General features: G+C 43.3%; 4 protein-coding genes across 4 annotated transcripts; 3 read left to right on the plus strand and 1 right to left on the minus strand.

Annotated features, from left to right (window-relative positions):
* The first annotated feature begins 3,352 nt into the window (after positions 1–3,352).
* Positions 3,353–6,311, plus strand: rft1 (RFT1 homolog). Its single transcript, XM_084019998.1, has 11 exons — positions 3,353–3,369; positions 3,483–3,622; positions 3,711–3,796; positions 3,881–4,003; positions 4,094–4,385; positions 4,460–4,594; positions 4,725–4,985; positions 5,062–5,206; positions 5,299–5,404; positions 5,488–5,737; positions 5,849–6,311. The coding sequence occupies exons 2-11, from the start codon at positions 3,560–3,562 to the stop codon at positions 6,011–6,013; spliced, it is 1,626 nt and encodes a 541-aa protein (XP_083876124.1). The 5' UTR covers positions 3,353–3,369; positions 3,483–3,559; the 3' UTR covers positions 6,014–6,311.
* An 884-nt stretch (positions 6,312–7,195) lies between these two features.
* On the plus strand, positions 7,196–8,526 carry mustn1a (musculoskeletal, embryonic nuclear protein 1a). The gene is made up of 3 exons (XM_084020014.1): positions 7,196–7,347; positions 7,475–7,604; positions 8,128–8,526. The coding sequence occupies exons 1-3, from the start codon at positions 7,339–7,341 to the stop codon at positions 8,223–8,225; spliced, it is 237 nt and encodes a 78-aa protein (XP_083876140.1). The 5' UTR covers positions 7,196–7,338; the 3' UTR covers positions 8,226–8,526.
* Positions 8,527–8,680: 154 nt separating this feature from the next.
* ruvbl1 (RuvB-like AAA ATPase 1) lies at positions 8,681–14,035 on the minus strand. The gene is made up of 11 exons (XM_084020009.1): positions 13,761–14,035; positions 12,937–13,023; positions 12,697–12,829; positions 11,121–11,272; positions 10,653–10,742; positions 9,961–10,110; positions 9,776–9,839; positions 9,492–9,690; positions 9,304–9,406; positions 9,130–9,221; positions 8,681–8,996 (listed from the first exon to the last, which is right to left on the minus strand). Exons 1-11 carry the CDS (start codon positions 13,899–13,901, stop codon positions 8,837–8,839), a joined length of 1,371 nt encoding a protein of 456 aa, XP_083876135.1. The 5' UTR covers positions 13,902–14,035; the 3' UTR covers positions 8,681–8,836.
* A 408-nt stretch (positions 14,036–14,443) lies between these two features.
* Positions 14,444–23,743, plus strand: eefsec (eukaryotic elongation factor, selenocysteine-tRNA-specific). Its single transcript, XM_084024603.1, has 7 exons — positions 14,444–15,002; positions 16,481–16,688; positions 16,971–17,067; positions 17,762–17,926; positions 18,664–19,308; positions 20,781–20,937; positions 22,928–23,743. The coding sequence occupies exons 1-7, from the start codon at positions 14,699–14,701 to the stop codon at positions 23,107–23,109; spliced, it is 1,758 nt and encodes a 585-aa protein (XP_083880729.1). The 5' UTR covers positions 14,444–14,698; the 3' UTR covers positions 23,110–23,743.
* The last annotated feature ends 904 nt before the right edge of the window (positions 23,744–24,647 follow it).

Raw genomic sequence — 24,647 nt, forward strand, 5'->3', positions numbered from 1 at the left:
ATTTCCAAGAAAAACTGCCTTCCATTTTTCAGTTCAAAGTTCTAAATGTGAAGTCTACAGATTACAAAATGAAATCTGCCTTCAGCTTTTCAACACTCTCTTCTATTCTTACGAGGGTGGCATTTCTCCATGGAGCTCTTTTTTCTCACCAGACACAGCCTTCACCTTTGTGGGTGCAATAGCATCAATATGTATAATTATACAGGAGGGCTACATGAGGAAAGAGTTCTGGAAAGATCCCAATGAAGCCCTGAGACAAGCTACCAGTGAAGTGGTGTGTGAGCAGGTGTGTATACGTATACTGGGTGACTGCGTGGTGATGAGAGGAAGATGTGGTTAATGCTGTGGTGGGAAACTGAACAATGGGAGAGTGAGCTGGAGTCTGTGAACAGAGCGAGGGAAATACAAAATAAAACAGGAAGTGAGAGTTCAGTCTCAGATATACCGTATTGTGATTACTTCTGTTTGATCATTTGTGAGGCAGCGCTCTCAATGAACACACAGGAGGGAGATGTCAACATGGATGTTAAATCACCAACAACTACACAGTCACATCCAATACAGGTTATACACAGCAGTTCAGAAAAGTTATTAAAAAAAAGGCCTGGAGATATTTAGGGGAAATTCAGGAATTCAGCCACAAGAGTCACAAATTCAATTCAATTCAACTCAATACTTTATTGCCATGTCAAAAAAAAAAGAAAAAAGATTTGAATTTGTCTTGGTGCCAATTTGGTTAAAAAAGGCAATTCACACACAGAAACATACAGTATATAAAGGACAATCGCATAGACGATCATTCAACCAGTTAAAAGCTGTAGAGACCATGTGCTGTTGCAACTTCCCATGAAGTGTCATGTGATATCTAATGAGTGCATTTAGATAAAGTGCATTTACCACAGGCTTACTCTGCCTGAGCATTGAGGAGCCTAATAGCAGCAGGGTATGTGTTGTTACTCAAGCAGATGTTTTTGAGGATTTGAAATCTCTTTCCAGAGGGCATCAGTTAGAAGATGGACCTAGCAGGATGGGAGGGATCAGCTAGCACTTTCTGTGCTCTGTGGCTGATCCGAGTGGCGTACAGAGGCCACAGATGGGATGTCACATCCTATGATTTTGGATGTGGTAAGCACTTACCTCTCCTAATGCTTCCTCTCTGAAGAGGTGGAGTTACCATACTAGACTGTGATGGAGAAGACCAGCATCATTTCCACTGTGGCATTGCTTCCCTAGCTACACCAAACTTCCTAAGCTCGCGCAGAAAGTAAAGCAAAATATACGGTGGCCCTCACGACAAAAAGCAACAAAAATACGACATTAACAAAAACACAACCACAAAAAGAAAAACGCAACAATAACAAAAACACAACCACAAAAAGAAAAACGCGACAATAACAAAAACACAACCACAAAAAGAAAAACACGACATTAACAAAAACTTTTACTACTAACTAACAACATTTTTTATCTTGCCAAAGACCGGACATTGAATCAAGCTAGTTCTATTTTCAAGGGTAGGATATAGGCCTACTTTGTTTCTGAGGGACGTACATCTCAAACGTAATTCGCAAACTGTTGCTTATAGTTCCTATGACGTTTTCACGTGATAAAAAACGCAGTTTGAGCCAGGTTGTCAAGGGAAATTAAAGTCCCAGTCCTCAGATTTTGAATGTTTACAGCTCTCACGCTCCTCCCCCACGACCACCGTGCTCCTTCCCCTGACTTCGTGCCCTTTGAAATCCCTTAGATCACGCCACCTTTGAAACGCGGGTCCGATGTTGACTCTCGTTTTATCACGGGCACCGTCACAATCTTTCTTTTTTTCTTATGTTCCACCGGTGTTTTCTTCTCCTTGGTTGTTTTGGACCTCCTCGTTCCGGTTTTAACCGAGGAATTAGAAGTTTGTTGCTACTTCCCTCCGCCTCCCTCCTGTGATAGTGGAACGACCCGAGGGGGGAGGTGTGCACAAACACAGCCCTGCATGCTGAGTGGACAGGATGATCAGGGCTCTTTCAATTTTTTTTCAAAACAAACAACAGGCTCTACGTGCACGTTTTCCTTCTAAAACCAGATGATTTGTTCTATCAGAGTGTGGTTTCGGTTTCAGTGAATATGATCAAAAAAATGTTGCCAACTGGGACTTTAAACACAAGCATACACAATGGGGAGAAAAAAACAAAAAGGAACTGGAAAGCTGGTGTGGTGGATTACATTTACTTGTATTTCGTTAGCCCCATAGCATAATTGCCTAAGTCATCTTTTGGCCAAATTGTGATATCTGCCTAACTTTATTCTCCTACCACTGCTGCATCACCCTGCCTTTCTGCCTATGTCCTTGGCCAATCACAACACTTATTAGAATCCAAAAACACTACCAGTCAGAGAGTTGACTTAGGCAGTTTTGATACAAACAAAATGGCAGAAAGCATGAGAAAGAGGGCTTGGCTGTCCACAAATGAAGCATTAGCTCTTCTCTGATTAATTTTCATCAGGTAAGAGTTCATATTTCTTCAATTTTCTAGACACTAAATGTAATTTCAGTCAATCAAATGGATTATGAACTGTGTATTTAAACTTGAAATCACATGTTTTGCTACAAGATAATGAAGTATAGCTAACGCTAGCAAAATATTACCTCATTTTCTGGTCAGAACAAATCTTTACACTTAAGAAACATCACCATAAAAAGACATTTAGGCAATTTTAGACATTTTAAAGCAAAATTTCAAGTGAAGTCATTTTTCATTTAAGTGCAAATAGATTTGTTTTAGAAATTAGACATTTTGACTAGATATAAGAAGTAGAGAAGATAGATTTTTTGCAGTGAACCTTTGAATTTAATATGGTTTACTGTGTTAAAATACTCACCATCACTTAATTTTCTGCTTTAGACATTAGGAGAGTAAAACAACTTTGGTTATGTTTGCATTTATATGTAAGAGAAGAAATGCCTATAAGTCATGGCATATTCTTAAGTCACTTTTATTTGTTAGACAATTGATGATGGATCTTTTTCTTTTTGCATACTTGTTCACACATCGGGTTGAATGTACTGTTACAATATCAATACAAAATACCAATGTGATTTCTAATAATTGTGTTTTTTCTTGTTTTCCAAAAACATTGAAATAGGACTTATGCAATAATGCTACGATTTGAATAATGTTAGTTAGTTTTAATAAAGTGTTAATATAGAGTTTACACATTTTTAAAGCAGAATAGAGCTTTACTGCAAGTTATCAGAAGGATGGCTACGCCCTCTAGCGACTCGGCGTTGGACGTTACGCTCTCTGACGTCACCGCGTAACGCGTTTCAATGTGTACGGAAGTGTTGCTGCCACCGCTCCTGGCTGCTGCTGCTTCGCAAATGTAACGCCAATCTGACACCGGTTCATTAGGAATTAGGCACTCTTTATTCCTGGATTTGAGGCACCCACGTTGACTGTTTTACCACGTGACTCTATCATGATCTCTCGTTGCAGAAAGCAGCTGGAAGGTTGTCAAATTCGCGCGTAAAACAAAGGTTTCCAGTGAGTCGGAACCTCGGAGGAAGTCCAACATGAGTTCTCGGGATGTGCTGAAGAATGCGTCCACTCTAGCGTCGTATAACGTGTTGCTACAGGTACACAGCCACACACACACCGGAGCTGTAACACCATACCGGCCCCGCTGTGTAAACTGAGGTGTCTTATTCCTTGTATTGATCTCAGGTGATGTTCCGTGTCCTCACCTTCTTACTAAATGCATTCACACTGAGGTTCGTGTCCAAAGAGCTGATCGGTGTCGTCAACGTCAGGTAAGGGTGAGACAGGTAATGACGGCACGTTTTCACCGCAGCAGCAGCTGCTGTAACAGGCGTGTGTCTGTCTTCGTCATGCAGGCTCACACTCCTGTACTCCACGTTAGTGTTTTTATCCAGAGAAGCTTTCCGGAGAGCTTGTCTGAGTGGAGTATCTGGGACAGACCATAGCTGGAGACAAGTCATCAATCTGCTGTGGCTGACGTGAGTAGAGTGAGCTTTACAAACTGTGTTTAATCGTATTTATTCAGCTTGGAGGTTTACCCGTGTGTCTTTGCCTTTCTCGCCTCCCAGGTTGCCTCTGGGTGTGATATGGGCAGCCCTCCTGGTCTTCGTGTGGCTGTGGCTCCTGGAGGCCCCAGACCCCCAGGTTGTCCCCTACTACGGCCCTGCTGTGGTGCTGTTTGCTCTGTCAGGTGTGCAGGAGCTCCTGGCCGAGCCCCTCTGGGTCCTGGCCCAGGCTCACATGTTCGTCCGACTGAAAGTGGTCGCCGAGAGCTTAGCAATGATCGCTAAGTGCAGTATGACCGTGGTGTTGGTGGTGTTTGCCCGTGAATGGGGCCTTTACATCTTCTCTGCTGCTCATGTAAGGAATGAGTCAATCCTGCATTATTTCTGTGATTACTAAATGAATGATTCTAAACTATGGCCCTTTCTTAGTTGGTATACACAGGATTCCTGGTGCTGTGCTACACTGTTTACTTCATTGGGTTCTTGGGCTCCAAAGAGGCGGACAAGAAGGATTTCCCTCTGCACCGTGTTGGAGATCTCTTGCCCCGCAGAGCTGATGGAGAGGTAGTAGGGCAGGACTTTATCTTACTGTTTATTAATCATAATCTAGCTTCACAAAACACAGCTGACAAGATGAACTGTCGTCATTCATGTCTAAAGATGTCTAATGATTTTGTGTTGGTCTTTTTTGCAGCCGCTGGTCGATTGGAGTCTGGCGCGGCTCACATGGAGCTTCTTCAAGCAGTCCTTCCTGAAGCAGATCCTCACGGAGGGCGAGCGCTACGTCATGACCTTCTTCAACGTCCTCAACTTTGGCGACCAGGGAGTTTATGATATCGTCAACAATCTGGGCTCCATGGTGGCTCGCTTCATCTTCTTGCCCATCGAGGAAAGCTTCTATGTCTTTTTTGCCAAAGTGCTGGAGCGAGGACGTGACGTCAAACTTCAGAAACAGGTGCGAGTCTTCGGTTTAAACAAGTCTTTGTTAATCGGTCGCAAAGAACTGTTGGTTTCACTGGTTTTGTCTACAGGAAGACGTTGCCGTGGCAGCGGAGGTCCTGCAGTGTCTACTGAAACTGGTGTCGGTGGTTGGCCTGATTATCGCTGTGTTTGGCTGTGCCTACTCCCACTTGGCGTTGGACATTTACGGCGGCTCTCTACTTAGCAGTGGGGCAGGTAACAAAACCACAACACACCGCTGGTATTGGATACAAATTCTGCTTTGCATTCTCAGTCACCGCTCTGTTTGTCTTTTTTTGGGGTCGAAGGGCCCACTTTGCTACGATGCTACAGCGGCTACGTTCTCCTCCTCGCTGTCAACGGTGTCACAGAGTGCTTTGTATTCGCCGCCATGAGTCAAAAGGAGGTCGACAAGTAAGTTATTGTAGAAATATCCATTTCCGGTCAGTTATTACACATCACGGGTCCTGTCGGGTAACGCTGTGTTTTGTCCCCAGGTATAACTTTGTGATGCTGGCTCTGTCTGTGTCTTTCCTACTCCTGTCCTACATGCTGACATGGTGGGCTGGCAGCGTGGGCTTCATATTGGCAAACTGCCTCAACATGAGCCTCCGCATCTTGCACAGCCTGCTTTACATACAACAATACTTCCGGTCCAGTCAGTGGAAACCTCTACACGGCCTGTTGCCCTCCCCGCTCCTAATACTGGCGCTTGCTGTCAGTGCCATCGTCACAGTGCTGTCTGAGGTACAAGAGAGTCTTTTCACCATTACATTGCACTTCTATTCCATCTAATCTATATTCAGTCTGGTGCAAATCAGTGGCCCTAACTTGAGCTTCTTTATTCTCTGGTTGCAGGGTGTTTTCTGCTGTGACGGCGGCTGGTTACTGAGGCTGGTCCATGTCGGCGTAGGAGCAACGTGCTTGCTTGGTGTGTTTGTGGCTGTTCTTGTCACGGAGACTCGGCTCATTCAGTTTGTGAGGACTCAGCTGTTGCCCCAATACGGAAAGAAACACACTTAAATTAGACGGTAAAGGACAGTACCGGACTGAAGGAAAGCTTCTCTTTTACTACAAACAATGCTAACAACAGCTGCTTTTTGACAGTTACTGACCACCTGAAAGCAGCCAGGAACCTACTTTGTTTGAATTGACCTGTGTGTGTGTGTGTGTGTGTGTGTGTGTGTGTGTGTGTGTGTGTGTGTGTGTGTGTGTGTGTGTGTGCGTGTGTGCGTGTGTGCGTGTGTGCGTGTGTGCGTGTGTGTGTGTGAGATACTGGATCATTCCTGTGTTGATTCAATCATGTCATGACTATTTTGGATCTAATTGTGGCCAATGAATAAATGAATGTATTTTAATAAAAACCTTTGTTATAGTTATAGATTGTCCTACACAGTAAAACAAAACAAACACATTGATGTTTGTGGTGTTTAAGTTAATAATTAATTTGATGGAGATTGTGAATTTATAAACCCTAAGCAGCCCAAAGCATTTGCCATGTTTGTCCAAAAATCACCAAAACTACTATTTTCAGATTTTCAGCGGAGGATTCCAGCTTTATTTAAGGCTATTTTATGCAACAGTTCAGATCCATTATTCTATTAATTTATCCTCCACTTGAGTGTCATTATATTGTTTTATATTTAAACGTGTGACAACTCCATTGCTCTAAATACACAGAATAATGTGAGGGAGTTTACAAATCATGTTTGCAACAGCTTTTTGTCATATTTTACTGTATGGGACCTAAATAGTTTTGAGTTCAGATGTTGCTTGGAAACTCTTCTTGTTTGTTTGTCCTGCTCTTTACTGTTCCCTCCTGGATTTAAGCTCCCCCAGGGCTGAATAATGATGCAATTACAGAAAATGAGCAGGAAGAGGCTGGGAAAGCATTCTTTTAAAGCTTGTCTCTTCTTCTCTGCTCTTTTTTACACATTTGTATGCAAGTCATGCACAATGTAAAGTTTGATGATGTCTTAAGAAGTTACTACTTATATTTTGAGTTGTACCTTTTGAGCTTTGAGTGCGATTTGCTTGTCTTGCTTATTACCATGGAGACGATACACACACATGTGGATGTGGGAAATGTAATGCTACAAGTAGTTGCAGTGATCTCATCACTTCATAATGAAGCAGCAGGGAGGACAGCAGACTATGAGAACAGACCGAGGCAGAGACAGAAAAGAGGAGGAGCTTATATTACATCATTTGTTAGTCTCACGAACAGATTTGCTGGAGAGCCACCACTAGCTTGTGTGTATATGCCAGTGTGTGTTGGGCTGGACTGACCAGAGGGAAAAGAGAGACAGCTGATTTCCTTACGGCACATCTTCAACTGCTCAAACAACATGTCTCAAGTAAGACCACTGTTTTTAAAAGAGATGACATCATCGCACCTTGTTTAAATTACTGTCTGCTGATTTGGACAGCCAGAAATCCCAGATGTGTTGTCAGTTTTCTTCTCTCCTTTTTGTCGTCTCTCAGCCCGGTCAGGGAGAAGATGAACAAATGCAACGTCCTGAGGTGAGAGACGAGGACCTGACCGACGCAAAGGGCAAACTAGGTGCGAGTGGGCCAGCGAAGAGCAAGACGTTTGAAGTGCTGGAGGAGTGTGGTGAGGACATGTGCACTGGATGGAAATAAGATGAAGACGAGATAAAACACATATGATACAGCCTTTTGTTTTCTGCATCTGGTTGAGCCAAAATCACTTCATGTCAGTGAGTTTGTGTGAGGGGCGGTTCCTTATGATGCCCAAGTTTCCACTCCAAATACAGAGAGGAAAGGAGGCTCGTAATGATGGGAGATTCCTGTTCAGCAGTCTTATCTATCACCCAGTGGGATAAAGTGTGTACTTATTTAGGGCATTTAGAGCTTATTTAGAGCATTTCAACTGTTTTAATATTGCTCTTCCAATATGTTTTTTTTTTTTTTTTACATATTGTGTTCTTTATCTTTAGTTACTGTGTTGTCACTGTGTGTAATGCTGCTGCTACACTCTAATTTCCCAGCTTGGGATCAATAAAATATATCTATCTATCTATCTATCTATCTATCTATCTATCTATCTATCTATCTATAACACAACCATTCTTACTAAGATGGAAATATTTATTCTGTTATTTCTTTCTTCGCAGAGAAAAGTGGGAAAGCTGCTCCCTCTGTGTTCAGTAGAGTGAGGACTGGAGGGGAGACTGTTTTGAACACACGTTCAGCTCGACCTATCAGGAAGTAGCAGTGGACTTCCTGACCATGATTGGGCTACACTTGTTCCACCATATGGGTTTGGGCTCTTTGTTCTTCCACCAACTGTACTTCAGTCTATGAAACGTCTTGTTGAAAGCCTCTTTATGTTTTCTTCCTTCTACAGATGCATTGGTATATACTGCTGTGCCAGTTCTTCATTTTTAAAAGACAATTTGTATAATCATTGCTGTTTTTGTCACACCAGCATTCACGCACTCTTTGAGATGGCAGGATAATAAGGAACACAAGAACACTATTGCAGAAGAAAGATTTTTGATAGAAAATAAGTTTGTTGCAACAAATTCTGTCTCACTCATCCTATGTTTCATTGTAAGAAGTGCCAGAAATACAGTAAATGTTAAAAAAAAACTGTCAAAATGTGTTTGTTTTTTTTACTTTTTATTCAAAAAATTATTTTCATCGACAAACGGAATGAATAAAACTTTATTAGAGAATAACTACTACTGTAGATGAGGCCGGGAAACTACAGTGGGCCATGGTGTGGTGGGTAAAGATGGGAAAACGCAAAGAAACGCATGAAATAAGGAAGAAGAACCAGACCCTAGAGGTTGTGAAAGAAAAAAGGTGCACATTCGATTTTTATTTCATAAACTTGTGATGCTGATCTTGGAGAATTTTGGCAGAGGACTTGGCGTCGTAGAACAACTCATTGATTTCCTCTACCTGCTCCCTCTCCACATTCTCTTTACCCTGAACACGGCCCAGCAGGCTGGCAGGTGTCAGTAGCTGTACAGCGTACCTGTGAGGAAATAGGAAATAAGCTACTCATTATACTTACACATATACATACAGTATAAGCCAGTTTACAGAAAGTAAGGAGGAGTGGCATCCGATCCTCACTCTAATGAGTGTTAAACAATGCATGTTCTTACCTGAGCGTGGTCTTGGTGCCGATCTCTGACAGGTGTGAAAGAGCTTCCTCGCTGATATTGATCCCCTCAGTCTGAGAGCGGATCTTGATGATCTACAAACCACAATGTCATTAGCATCACATGGAGGGATGGCACACGCATCACACATGCAGATACCTTGATGCTGAGACTCGCCTGCTTCATCTCCTGGGATGTGTACAACATGGTGCGGATTATCATGACTCTGTCCAGCAGGTCCAGAGGAATCCCGTGTGGAGAGCTGATGTCCTCTGTCCCCCTGGTGAGTAACAAATCATTTTGAATACTTCCCATCTTAAATCTTAAATTCTGTTGAATTTTTTCCATTATTTTAGACCTCCTACCTGATCAAACAGTTTCCCCTGTTAGAAGCAAACACAACAATGGGGGCGATGGTGCTCTCGAGCGCTCGATGGAGGTATGTAAAGCATTCGATGTCCAGCATGTGCACCTCGTCTACAAACAGCACACCTGGTACGAGCTCAGCCACACCTTGGTCAATGTAGCGGTTCACCACCTTGTTTATCTCAGCACGCAGCTTATCTAAAATACGAGAGAAAACAGGAATGGATAAATAATAAATGGCAACTAGTGGCGAAGCCAGCAGGTAATGTGAGCTTTTCTTTACCTGTGATTTCTGTCTTTTTGGGCTTCATTAATTGTCCCATCATGGACAGAATGTCCTGGCCTCCCTGGGATCAAAGAGAGAGCAATTATTTTAAATTGTTTATGAGGGTTAACTCTAGAGAACTGATAATCTATTTTCTAAGATGCAAACAGATATTCAATTAAAATACATTTGCAGTTACATACCTGGGGTCTGGCATTTGCAACATCCAGGTCATGCAGTGTGACATCTTGGACTATCTCCTTCTTTTTGTGGACATCACCTTTGGGCAGCGGCACATACTCCTCTGCCTCCAGGTCGAACTCCGTAGCAAACGTGTCACAGCGACCTTGTCTCTGCAAACACAGTGTGCCAAAAATGTATCGTTAACTATTTGAAAATTGACCCCTTGTTAAACAAAAAAGCAGTGCAGGGGGAGGAGAAAGGCAGGTGTATGATTGAACCCGGTGCCAGTCCATCCTAGAGAGGAAGGCATGCGGCTGAGGGATGAAAGGGTTTCAGAAAGCAGGTTATGATACGGCTGTCAACAGTAACAAATGTGTTGTCCAGCCCTCCTTCTTTGGCCTCGGACTTGAACCTACCCGCTCCCCCAGCCCACCTGCACTGATTAAAGGAACCATCCCTGTAGCCTGTCAACACAGGCCACAAGCCCTGCTGCTGGAAAAGCGGCATTGTGGGGAGATGGAGAGATAGAATGAGAGAGGCTCATTCCACAGTACAGTAGAAATGCTGCAGAGCTTTGACTCATGAAGGGTTGAGGAGGACATGCAGGACCGAAAACACTGAACTTTGGTCTAAACAAATATTTAAGGTTTTTATTCAAAATGTTTAATTTTTATACTTTAATTGGCTGATCAAAACGTGTGTAGCACAATACCTTGACAGCTCCACTGTTGGCTTCAATGTAGATGACATCCCCCACTTCCACACGCTCTTTCTGAAGACTCTCATAAATACTGGGGTCCAGCTAAGAAATGAAAACAAGAGATTTTCAAGTAAGACACTGGTCTGTACTAATTGGTCGGTGAAAGTGAGGTGGATTGTGGGTCACAAAAAGGGTTTGTCAGAATACTCATGTGGAGGAAGAAAGAAGGTGTTTTATTGAGAGAGTTTTAAGATTAAGAAATAAAATAAAGCCATAATCTGGATTTAAAATACACATTATTGTTAGGTGTAAAGAGAACCACATGAATATTTTAGCAAATGTGAAGTACCTTAATAAAAAGCTAAAATTCCCATGAATTCAGTGACTATTATCACTACACTTTTAATACAAGCAAAATATCTCAGGGTGCTTTACATACATCAGAAAGAAACTAAGAAAGATTCCAGCTGGCAATCTGACCTTGAGCTGCTTTGTGCCTTTGCCCGTCTTCAGACCGATGATGACGTGGCTGATGGTTTTTCCGTAGCCACCCATGGGATTTTCTGTCTCACAGGGGGTCAGCTCTGTCACCTCCCCTTCATACACCTCCTTTGTTTCTTTGATACGCAGTCCTGAATGTGGGTGATATTACAGTCATGCACACACACACACACAAATGTACAGTGCAGAGTGAGAGGGTGGGAATCAACGAGACCAACGATTTGATTATAAACCGATTATCGATGCATCTCGCTGCAACAAATTAAACCTGAATTTGCTAGTCACTTCCTTCTTTTGTGAAAATAATTTATGAAAATCAACAGGTTAATTACCTATTTATTATTATAGTGTTTATTTCAGCCATGAACAATGAAACATTATGGGTGTAAATGTAGCTGGTGCCGCGTGTCTCTGTTATGTGCAACGCCACAGACTGTCCGGGCACTGCTTTTTCCGAGTTCGGCCTTTTGCGTTCCGTAAACGATACGGAATAAAAATAATCGATGTTTGGCATTTGTGAATCGGTTCAGAACGTCCACGACCGCATCGCGATGCATCTAACAATCCCCCCCCCAGCCCTAATTGCACCTTTATATTCCAACTAATAATCAACTAAGCCACTGCATCCTTCAGTCTACTGAACAATGCATTTTATTACAGAAGGGAACACGTGTGTGTACGTGCCCATGAAATGTCCGGACATCATCTCTTGTAACGTGATCACGCTCCTATTCCGCTTTCATGCAGCCGGTGGCACCGAGTATGAGCAGCACACAGGTGGCTGATCCGCTGTGCTGAGGGTCAGACAGCAATACTTAAAGCAGGGTCTGTCATGGCACTCTTATCGGCAGAGTGATGACAACTTCAAAATGAAACCCCCTCCCCCCTGGGGATCCTGTTCTAGGGGGAGGAGCGAAGGTGCTGATGACCGGCTCTCCCTCTACCTAAGCTCCATTTCCTACCCTGCGACAGGTACCATCAGCAGTCAGACAAACCCCTTCCCCCTCTTCAGCCTTCCTTCCTTCTCAACACCATTCTCATATGCCTGCTGTCAAGTTTCGCCTTTCAGCTCAAAAAGAGGTGCAGGGCACCTTGCTTTTCATTCCCGTGGACTCCTCCCCGAGGGAATATGTTGGTCATTTAAGGTCCCAAGAGATGGAAGAAAGTAGTGGAACTAAAAGTCTTTTTACCTCATATAGCCCAAGTGGTATTTAGTCATACAGACAGCTTTGGTTTTAGTTGCTGAGGTTGCGAGTTGGTGTCATCCCTCCAGAAAATCAGAAAGTTTAGTTGGGATAATCCACAGACCTTGATGTTATTTATTTTCTGTTGAGGCTTATTTCAGTTGAAAATATCAATATAAAGTCTGGTGATTATATGACTTTAATCTGAATTTACCTTCCTTTTTTACACTTGCTTTCTCTTGGCATTACTACCTGTAACCTGTATACTACCTGTTAACCAGTATTTAAAATGGTACAATCAAAAACAACAAGCTCAGTCACAGTGACTGGTTTTTGGCCATGGAGCCAAATCATATTTAAGTTACACTCACCAATGGCTCTCCTGAAATTCTCCATCAATACTTCGGTTTTTTTAATCTCAGTTGAGTAGACCTCGCTGCCAACCATGGGGCAGAAAGGCACCTTGTTTCCCAACTCCTGTGCTACAGCCAAGGCGAGTGCAGTCTAAAGGAACAAGTAGAAAAGAGTCAAAATCTGCAGCAACAATAAAAGAGGCCAAATTAAATTAAGCATTAAGCTGCGCTCCGAGAGAACAAACAATTCACACTTACCTTTCCTGTACCGGGTGGCCCTGCCAGTAACACTGCCCGTCCTGCCATCTTCTTTGATCGGATGAGATCGACAATGATGCCACAAGCCTGAAGAGTGGGGGAAAAAAGGATTGGGGAAAAAAAGGATTGTAGTATTATGCTCTATATTGGCAATGGTAACATGTAAACAGCACTTGGCTGCAGTACAAGTAGCTGATTGTATCCCTGCCATGCCCCCATACTGCATTAACCCCTGGTCATTCTATCATCTGTGCTACTGTCGTTTAGACAGCAATGCATCCCCACAGTCAGGTGTCTCCTTAGCCTGGAAATCAGAGCATCATAATGACTAGATGTCTACATCCATTCACACATTTTGAACCTGGTCTGGTCACTGAATGGTGACAGACTGCGGATACTTTTTGTTTTAGATTCCATTTTAACACCTCGATTTCTTGTGTATGAATAAATGTCCTCCATAGTTCAATACAATCACCATGAGGGCTAATATTGTTTGTCTATACAGCATGTACAATCCATGCGTTTTCCACTCATCAATGCATTTCGTTTATATGCTGACTTGGTAAGGACTCTACAAATAAAACGTTTAAAATTGTATATTTTTCCCAAATATGAATGAATGTTACTTATTTAGTGGACTCTCTCTTCCAACCGGAGTAACAGCGACACCACAGTGCTAACGGAACTAGCTTGTTCGTGCACCTGACCGCCTGAAATGAGCGAAATCATCCACGCAACAACAACAAAAAACCTCCTCAGCTCTCGAATTCACCCCTCATAAACAATACAAGAATACCGTAGTTGCGGTGAAACATGAATTGTACCTCTCTTGCAGCCTCCTGGCCGACTAGACCGCATGCTGTTTGTTTAGCAATCCCGGCCTCGTCTAGCCCGAGTCCTTTAACATGACTGTGAGTGGCGATCCGCTGAGTTTTTGTAGTGCTCTTTACCTCCTCGATCTTCATTGCTACTGCTTCTTTACAAATGTGTTATGTAAAAAAAACTGCAAGGTCTATGGTGTAGAAAATCAAACCTGTGCCTCAGATAACTTCTCACCGCCACAAACGGCGCCGAAACTCAAAACACAGGGAGATCGGTTTCCATGTGGGTAACTAGGGAAAATGAGCGGAAGTGATACCTTTCAAGCAACGTTACCGCCCATTTAGACTATTCAGTGAAACCATTGGATATTGTCAACTGAAGCGGCATATTAATTGGCTAAAATGCATGTCAATCATTTCCAACGAAAAAACCCGCCCATTAATTTCCGGTTACGTTCCCGTTGTTTGGTCGTACTAGAAACTGATAGAAACTTGTCAAGTATAAATACAATCTTCAGATGAATACAGAACTAAACAGACATTGAGGGTTCATCTAGTCGGCAATTATTTACAATGAGGCTTTAACCAACGAGTTATTATTTCAGTTTTTAACTTATTATTTTTTTTATTATTTTTTTTTTAACTACCGAACAAAGGTTCCGCTTTAGCATGTTGTCCTCGGGATGAATTGCACTGACAGCAAAGCCGTTTCTCTCAACCATGCTCATGCCGAAGTAACGTTAAAGTTTTATACATGTGTCTTTATGTTGTAAACTAATTAAAACAGCTCGTTGTTGGATGTATTCGCGGGTTATTCAGCGGATGTCGACGAAGGGAAAGATTGTCGACGGCATATAATTCCGTTGGAAGCGAGTTCAAGGTCCAGCTGCTAGTTATTACGCACATCGACAACACTGACGTTGCATCAAACTACTGTCAACATGTCAGAGTCCGCTGGCAGTCGCACCCAAACGTTAAATTTCAACGTCGGCGTGCTCGGCCATGTCGACAGCGGGAAGACGTCGCTCGCCAGGGCGCTGAGCAGCACCGCCTCCACGGCTGCTTTCGACAAGAACCCGCAGTCCCGGGAGAGAGGCATCACGCTGGACCTCGGCTTCTCCTCCTTCACTGTGGATCTTCCGGGTCACCTGCGGGACAGCGGGGGCCAGCAGCAGTACGACAGCCTGCAGTTCACCCTGGTAGATTGCCCAGGACACGCATCTCTTATTCGGACTATCATTGGGGGTGAGCTGTCTGAATTATGAACTGTTTTTTACGTTAAACACATAGGATACTGTCAGATGTCGACCTGATATACCAATAGTTGCTGATTCAAGCTGATAGCTACCCTCATATTGCTTAAGTCTTTTCATTATTTTTTTTGCCAACAAAGTTAAGGAAGCAATTTTTGTGAGAAACCCCACAAAAAACAACAACTATAAAATACAAATGTGTTCTAGGCTCAATCAACACAAACACATTGGTGGTGTGTGTGTATCAGTAACAATATGAAAGTGTTTGAGGTATTAGTACCAGTGTGTCTAACGTCACAAGAGAGCACAAGATGATGTGCTATCACGTTATCACATGTCCCACCCTGTACTGACTGACTAAATGCTGCAGTCACAGTAGGATGCTGTTTACACTACATCCTCATTTATCGCACACACACATCTGACCTATCCAGCAGAGGGCGCCTTTCTATTGCACTAAGAGCTGCAGAAAAGAGTCGATTAGATGTCAAGTATTAAATTAATTGCAATCTAGTTTCGTAATGTGAATATTTTCTGGTTACTTTAGACCCCTGTGACAGATTTTTTATATCTTTGAGTTGTGCACATTACAAGTCATCTTGGGCTTTTTTTTTTAAACCAAAACAATTAATCAATTAATTGAGTAAATAATCAACAGATAAAATAACAACAGATTGTGATCGTTAGTTGCAACCCTCATTGACTTGGATGGTTGGGAGTATGAGGAGAAATAACTACTGTAGTCTTCAGTGCAGATACTGATGACACTTACTCAGAGGGACACTGTCTCCATTACCTGTTTTCTATTATAGTCTTTCTCATTTGTCAAGCAAATGAACAACCAGCATCAGACTTGTTCAACTTACGTTATGAGATAAACAGACATTGGTGGAAGTAATGGTATTAAATCAGGATAGAGGCACTCAACAATGAATGTTGCTGTGTCGTGTAACCAACACACTAAATGGACCCTATGAGCCGGTGGGGTGGCACATGCTGTAGATTAGGGAGGAAGGAAAGTATGGGGATTGGGGTAAGCATTAAACTTCCCCTCCTGTCCCAAGTGGGAAGAGCACAGGAAAGAGAGGGAGCCAAATAGAAGGAGAGAACAGAGGGGAACACAGGAAAGAGAGACTGCCAAAGTCAGGAAAAGAAAAGAGGTAAAGGGAAGACAACCAAGTGAGCTGCAGCTCTGGTTTCAACCCTCTAGCCTTTTACTCTCTCTTTGCTTTTGAGCACCCCTCCTGTAATTTCTCTTCTTGTTCTACTGTTATTTTTGGGTATCTGTGTCCATTCCTGTTTGTGCTGCTGTCGTCGGCTTTGTAGTCTCTATTCACTAGTCCTTACATCTTTTTATAGGTGCACAACGGGAAAGCTGGAATGTCCTTACGAGCAATTTATTGCGTTGTTCTGATTCAAAACAGTGTTTCTTCCATGTCAGTAATATGTGGCGTTTTCCACTCTCTCTAGGGGCCCAAATCATTGACCTGATGATGCTGGTGGTGGACGTGGTGAAAGGGGTGCAGACTCAGACTGCAGAGTGTCTGCTGATAGGAGAGCTTACCTGCCCTCGCATGGTGGTCATCCTGAACAAAGTCGACCTACTGCCACCCAACAAACGACAGAGTGCCATTGAGAAAATGACCAAGAGACTGCACAAAACCCTTGAGAGCACCAGGTTTGCATTTTTTTACAAGTCAAAGAATAAATTGTGATTGTGTGGAAACCCAGACAACTAAGTCAGCTAGGCCATCCCATTCGCTCCCAGTAGCCAAGGGTTGAATCTCTTGTTGATTTCCCCATTCTTTACACATTCTGTCTCCCTCTGTGCATTCCAGCAGTCTGTCTGTCGGACGCACTTTTTTTTCTTCATTTCAAGTAACTTTATCAATATCTCTAATCATTACTTCAACATCAAAGTATGAAGTAATTTCAATATGACTGTTTTTCTGTTGGCCAGATTTAAGGAATGTCCAGTGATTGCTGTGGCAGCGAAGCCTGGGGGCCCGGAGTCTCCTGACACAGAGGAGCCACATGGAGTGCCAGAGTTAATAGAGGTTAAGTCTGGAAACACTCTGGTTCCCCTCCATTGTTACTAATTTGGCTCAAAAGAGCACATAAGTTCTCACTTATGAACAAGTGGCGTTATTCAGCTGGCATTATTCGAGTGGCGGTTAAACAGTAAAGCAGGTCCTCTACTGTGTTCACACAACTGAAACTAACAACATAATACTTTCTTTGTCCGGTAAACAAAGTATATAGTTAGTATAGTATGTACTGCAGTTAAAAAATGGTGCTGGTTACGGCTTTATGTTGATAGTGAGAGAAAAGCAGTGGGAGATGGGATCACACAGATTTTAATATTTAAAAACATTTATGTTTTACATAAATGCATAACATCCATCTATCCATCCATATATCCATTATCTGTAACCGCTTACCCTGTTCAGGGTCACCTGGACAGGTCGCCAGACTGTCACAGGGCTGATACATAGAGACGCTCACATCGACACCTACAGCCAATTTAGAAAAATTGCAGTATCTAGTATTTATACACTTAGAAAAGAGAGATGGTGTGTGATCAGCAGTGTTTGGGTAGTCATGACAGTTATATCCACTGGCTGGATATGGATCTAATTAATGCTTCCCTTTTATCGGGTTCCATATGTTACCTTGCTGTATTATGACAGCTGTCATCTTTTGTGTGTATAAATCAATGTGTCTTTCTTCTTGCCCTGTTGGTGGTCTCAGCTTTTGAAGAAACAGACATATCTCCCTCAGAGAGACAGCAGAGGTGACCTCCTGATGGCTGTGGACCATTGCTTCTCCATCCGCGGTCAGGGAACAGTCATGACTGGAACCATCCTGCAGGGGTCACTGGCTGTCAATGACACAGTGGAAATCCCAGCACTTAAGGTATGCTCCCAAAATGGGACGGATTTTGAACCTCTGATATTTACTGGCAGGTAACATACCAGAGTGCTGGAAATGCTTTTGTAACTACAGAGATTTGGAGGTTGAGAATTGACCTGGACAGAGGGAGGGATGTGGGTACAGAGGATGTGTCAGTTTAATGTGAGGGCAGGATGAGGGGACGGGGTGGGATGGAAGCAAAGGCATTTGGTAATTTAGACCAGATGCACACTTTCAGCCAGGCTCAGCAGTTTTGTCTGCATTTCTCATGTTTACCTCTTGGTGGCAGCAAATGGCTAAATTAACATTTGTTGCAAAGTCTTGATCTGTGCCACCACTGTTGGCTTGGTCAGTTTATAGGAGACAACAAAAACAATCATAGTCATCATCATAGGTAGATGGACAGGCATGTTTTAAATGTTTGTCTGTGTTCTTGTGATTAGCTTGGACATTTACAGATCAAACGAAACCAAGCACAATTATGTTGCTAGATATTATTGAAAACTGTATTCTAATATGATTGCACAGCTGCATATTTAATGACTGTACTGTAAATGCATGTAATTGGAACAAACTCTCTCTAGTCCTCTATAGGGCCTCTCCCTTAAATATATTATAAGAATCTTTGCACTGTATTTATGTCATGCTGTATTTGTTGTATAGTTTCTATGTTTTAAATGTTAAATGAATAGATAGTATTTATGTGGTATTTATTGTATCCCTATTCTCTCTGGCATCAGGTGACCAAGAAGATAAAGTCGGTGCAGATGTTTCGGAAGCCGGTGCTGGGGGCCATGCAGGGGGATCGTGTGGGTGTGTGTGTGACACAGTTTGACCCCAAACTGTTAGAGCGGGGTGTGGTGTGCACCCCAGGGTCCCTGCGCTCCCTCTATGCAGCCGTCATCTCTGTGAGGAAGATAGGCTACTTCAAGGGCTCTCTTGCCACCCGTGCTAAGTTCCACATCACCATGGGTCATGAGACAGTCATGGCGAGGGTGACCTTCTTTGGTCTGCCGCCTGACGGTGCCTCAGAGGTGCCCTCGGACACTACTCCACCTCCATCTCAACCCTGCTCGCTGGATACACCCTTCACCTTGGAGAGGGAGTACTTCTACCAGGATGAATACGTCACCAATCAGGGAAAGGCGAGTCCAGGACCTGAGCCAGAGCAATGGGCCTTGTTGGAGTTTGATAGGCAGGTCACATGCCCCTCACTCTGCCTGGTGATTGGTTCAAAGTTGGACACGGACATCCACGCCAATGCATGCCGCTTGGCGTTCCAGGGTCGTCTGCTCCAGGGGTTTGAAGATAAAGGCTATGCTGAGACTGCCCTGCCTCATCTGCGCATCTACAAGACGAAACACAAGGAGGGACAGGTGGAAAGGGTGAGTGGGTCACTCAGCAGACTATCTCAAAAGGTCTTTTCCTCACCGTCATCCTCTCTGTTTACCCTTGTGGTTTGCCCGTGCTCCTCGGCCCTCCATCACCTTACGTACTCCTTTTGGCTGTGATTCTTCTTTGGATGTTTGTCATTGCTGTTGCCACTGGACCGTGTCTCTAGACAGAGCTCCTATTGTACATAAACAGGCACACACAAACAAGCATGCACACGCAGCCCTGGTGATCACTGAGTGAGGCACGGATAGGTATGCATGCCTTCACATGTGCTGTGACACAGAGGCGTGCCTGGGTGGCCAACTGACGCCACTAGCCCTGTCTAGCTGTCAGAGGCTGGCACTGTTTGGACACACCTGAGTGGCACAGGAATACCCACATGTCTGTGTGAGTTAACCCGCCTCTTCTCTCTGGCTCAGCTTCTTTCTCTCTCTCTCACAAATGCAGTAATGATTTTTCCTCTGTTCTTACTGCTGTTACGTTCTGTTCCAAAATCCCGCGCTCCAGTTAATACCATCCGATCCATATCTCATCTTATCGAATGTTTTTGTTTTGGGGAATTTTTCAAAAAGTCAACACCCGCCGACTTCTCCATGTTTGTGTTTTCATCTGTGGGTACGACTGTGGTTGTTGTCATTCTGCGCTGTACAGTTAAGCTCCTCTATGTATACCCTTGTGCAGGGTCAGACTCAGGTCATGGGTCAAGTGTGTGAACTAGTTTCCTGCTGTTAGCACCTCAGGCTGTCGACAGCTCCAGTCAGTCACTCAGGAGTCGAGCAGCATGTGCGAGAGGTCAGACCGTGGTCGCGTGACGCTACATTCGTCTCCAAGAAACAGGCAGTTATGTTTCAAGATTTAAGAATTCCCTTTTGCAAAAGAACATTACTGGCATTGTTGAGATATGACGGTCTCAACCAGTCCCAATTAATACGGTCTGTCAGACATGTACAGCAACTGTATTTTTTTTTATCAATGCATCAGTCACGCTTGAGGGGCTGGGTCTGGGTCAAATGTTCAAGAATGAATGAGGGTTAGGCAGAAGAGAGAGGAAGAGCTGGCGGTGGGGGGTAAGTTGGAGACAGAGCGGTGCCCTCATGTTATCAGATTAGTGGCGGGTTAGATCGACTTAGTGATGGATGATAAGAAAGAAATACAAACAAATCTAGCATAAAATGCGCAGGATGAAAGGGAGTGCTAGACAGCCAGGCGGCGGACCTCGAGGAATGTGTCCTAGGGTGAGCGGTACAGTTGGTGAGGGTACAGACTGAGGATCAGCTCTTCTTCCGCAATCTGCCACAACGAGTGAATGAAATGGTGACTGACAACACACAAGATCTAGACATAAGAGGAAGGAAAAATGAGATCCAACCAAACACATTGTGGTATTTTCACAATCATAACTGGATCACATGTCACTTTTGCAGCTTCTAACGCTGTTTCTTACTCTCTCTCTCGTGCTCAGGTGACCGACGATTACACTGTGATCGGCCGCAGCCTCTTCAAGAAGGAGACCAACCTCCAGCTCTTTGTGGGGTTGAAGGTCATTCTGTCGACAGGCGAGACTGGCGTTATCGAGGGTGGATTTGGGCAGAGCGGGAAGTTCAAGATCCGAGTACAAGGTAAGGATCCCATGAGGTGAGAAGTTATTGTCCCTTCACGTCTGTCACACCAGTGCTCAGACCGCTGACACTGTTAAAGGGAGGCAGGGAGATAATGTTGCATAGAAAAGTCTCCCTCTTCATCAATACACACACCCAGAGCACTTTCTCTTTCTTTCCTTGGACGTCGGGGCTCTGCGGACAGTGTTCAGGATGCGGTAAGAGTGGTAGGCCTGACATCCTGAGCCACATTCCCAGGATTCCTCTGGGGATTGCCTGTGTTCCGGGGGAAGTCTGTTCCATGTTTATTTTACCTTCTGTTGCTCCGAACCCACTGCTCCACACTGGGAGGGAAGAGAAAACAAAAACATTTAGAAAGAGAACCTCACCTACATCCTCTTCACTGCCTCACTTAAGTCTCAGACGTACTAATGCACACATCTTAGAGCGTGGACATAATATAAACATCCAGTGGTGTTCATCCGACTCCCTGTCGACATTTGGGCCAAAGATGGCACTATTCTGCTCATAAGGTGTTGGTCACATCATTGATACTGCCATATGTCTGAGTACAGACATGTCTGGGTACAGAAAGTACTTTATTGCTCGTGTCAATCTAACCTTCACTGATGACATTTTAACTCTGAAGTATTGCTTTATGGTAGTTAAGCCTTTTGCAAGCTTTATATTTGCACCTTTCTTTAGGCTTGTATAAATGTGTAGGAGTATCTTCTTTCATGCAGACGTTGCTTTCTGTTCTCCATACCTACTGCTCATGACATGCATTATTTCTTGGGCCGCAACTAACTACTAACTATTTCTGTTACCTGCTTGTCTACATCTGTTTGCCTCTATTATTCATTTCATGGTTTGGTTGACAAATGTCCAAAAACATTACCTCGACCCCAAGGTGATGTCATCAAATTCATCATATTGCTTAACCCCAAAATATGAATTTTACTCTAACAAACAAATGCAGTAAATCTGCACCTTTTGAGAAGCTGGTATTAGAGAGTGTTTGGTCACTTTCTGTCAGTTTAATTTAGGGGGACGGTACGTTTATCATTTCTTCATACTATTTACTGCTCCTCCAAAATAAACTTGCCAACTTGGCTACTGACCCTATTTTATTTTTTTTCCACCAAAGCCAATTCATACCTATATTTGCTGCTGATTGGGTGTGATGTTGGACCCTGTCTGATGAACACGTAATGCTTCACATGCGCTTAGCTTGATTCTTTCGGCTTCAGCGACCCTTTTCTCTTTAAGTCTGTGCAGCATTTTCATTCTAACACAAATGCCTAGAAATGTATTTGAGCACAAACGTGTAAAAGTGCATCCGTATCTGAACACAAATAATTTCAGTCTGAGCGTGTGAACTTGTTCCGTGGTGGTAAACGGACATGTTCAGCTGGTCGTAGATAACGAGAAGAGATTTCTGTCTGCGCTGCAACCATAACAACCCTTACATTGGCATAACGATAACAAGAAGAATGCTGGCGCCGTTGAACGTGAGGTCAGACAGCCAGCGTGTAAAGCAGTGAACCCAGAACATTTCTTACTTTCCTCGTGCAAAACGGCAAACAAGCAGGCGCATACACAGAGAGAGCCGAAAGGGGTCGACACGATGGCATAGAAAAATCGGCAGTGCATGCATGAGCTCAGCTTTCAGGAGAACGGCTCGGTGTGGCTGAGAACGAGGCCCGAGCAAGAGGAGCAACTGTTTCACTGCACATCTTCATCAGTTACATCAGGAGGATGGAGGCATCAGTTGATCTCGAGGTCAGCACACTGAACAGGCTCCAGCACAGATCCAGTAGCTGCCACATAACCAGAAAGAAAAGATCTCTATCAAGCATTACATATACCTACACTTAGATGATTAGGTTGACCCAAGTGACATACATGATATAAGTTATAATCTAGATTTATTACATAAGGGGATCTATTTATATAATGTTTTTTTTTCTTTTGTTTTTTTACTTGACCTGCCTATTTATCTTCTCTTCAGAGGGCCTTTGCCCAGAAACCAAGCAGGTGTTATCCTCCAGCTCTAAGAAGAAAGGGAAGGGTGGAACCAAAGGTGGACCAACGAATGAAGAGGAGCCTAAAACTGATTCCCAGCCCGTTATCATTCACTTGCATTTCAAGCGCTATATCTTCGATCCCCATAAAAAGATGGTTCAGTCTTGACTTTTCCACTGTGTCTCAGCGCCCTCAGACAGGCAGAGACCAGTTTCAGAGGTCATGTAGAGGTGAGGGGAATACTGGCCTGCATCAGGAATATGTTATATAATATGTTCTTCTATCAGCCTCTGATAGAGACAGTCTGCTCAAAGGCAATGATTGTGGAATGCCGAACACGTGAAACAACAGATTTTTTTAAATCTCCCTTCATGGAGATGAACTTAATCCAGTTTGCTCCATCACAAGGGTCGAAGCCACTTTTCTGTCCCCAACAAGTTTGAGTCGTCTTAAAAAATCGTCTGTACTTTTGTTCTTCTTTGTTCGTCTAAATCAAACCTTGTGACTCGCAGAAAACTAATCAGTGGGCATTACAGAAACACTGAACTCACAGATTTCAACAGATCTCTACGCTCACCGTCTGTGTCTCCCTCTCATGCTGGGATAGAGGCCATGTTATGTTTCAAGCTTGTTTAATTTGTCCATATTTGAATAGTTTTTCTTTTCATTTCATTTCACGTTGATGGTGGTCTTGGAAGCTGCTTTTTACACAGAATAGCAGTTATTCCAGAGGTTACTTGAGTTGAATTGAAAACGGATCTTTTCAGGAAGAAAAATAAAGCAAAGCTATGCTGAAACTCAATTTCTGACTGTTATTCTCCGTGTGTCCTTGATGTATATAATAAGAATATAATGCAATGGTTGTGTCCACAGAACAAGCTGGACTTTTTTTTTTAATAAGCACAATATGAAGCACTATCTCTGATGGCTGCAGTGTGTTTGTGCTGTACCGACGACGGCATATGTACTACATTCAAAAGAGATATTATATCCACATTACTGAACCATAAACTTTAACATGTGTCATACCTACGGTTCACTCCAGTTAGTTTCTTATGCTGTCATCCATACAGTTCAGCATAATGGCACATTTTAAATGAGTTTTCCAGATGTCACACTGTCCAGAATCAATCCCATGCTGTAACTAATATCCATAAGAAGTTTACCTGTAGCGTGCAGTTTGAAACTGCCTACTGAATCATATTACCCTGACCTGTACAAGCATGATCAATACATGATGCAAGATTCAGAAAAGTGATCTCTGGTGATTTTGTACTTTGATGTACATTGTAGTAATTTTTTATAGACATTATAAACTTGATGTGTAACCATGTCTTTTATTCTGTTTGTAAGTGCTTTCACTTATTTCACTTTCATTGTAACATTAACCATGTTTGAATAAGTAAACAATGAAAATACAAATAGGATATGGTAAGAAACATTCATTGACGAACCATATAGTAGATGATTGAAGGCACTATTACACTGCCAGTCATTGACAAGTGTGCATGGTGGCAGTGATCATGCCTCTGTGTCTGCGAGGGTTTTGTGTTTTGTGTCCGCCCTGTCACAGAAGTGCCGTGGGGTGGGGCAGTGAGAGTGCAGGACGCTCGGTGGATGATGTCAGCAAACTGTCCCCGTGAACAGCGACTCTATCTCAGCAGGAATCTGTGGAAATTGGAGGGAGGAGGGAGGAGCAGCAGGAG

This window comes from Eutrigla gurnardus (genome assembly GCF_963514095.1).
Source record: "Eutrigla gurnardus genome assembly, chromosome: 2".
Taxonomy (NCBI): Eukaryota; Metazoa; Chordata; class Actinopteri; order Perciformes; family Triglidae; genus Eutrigla; species Eutrigla gurnardus.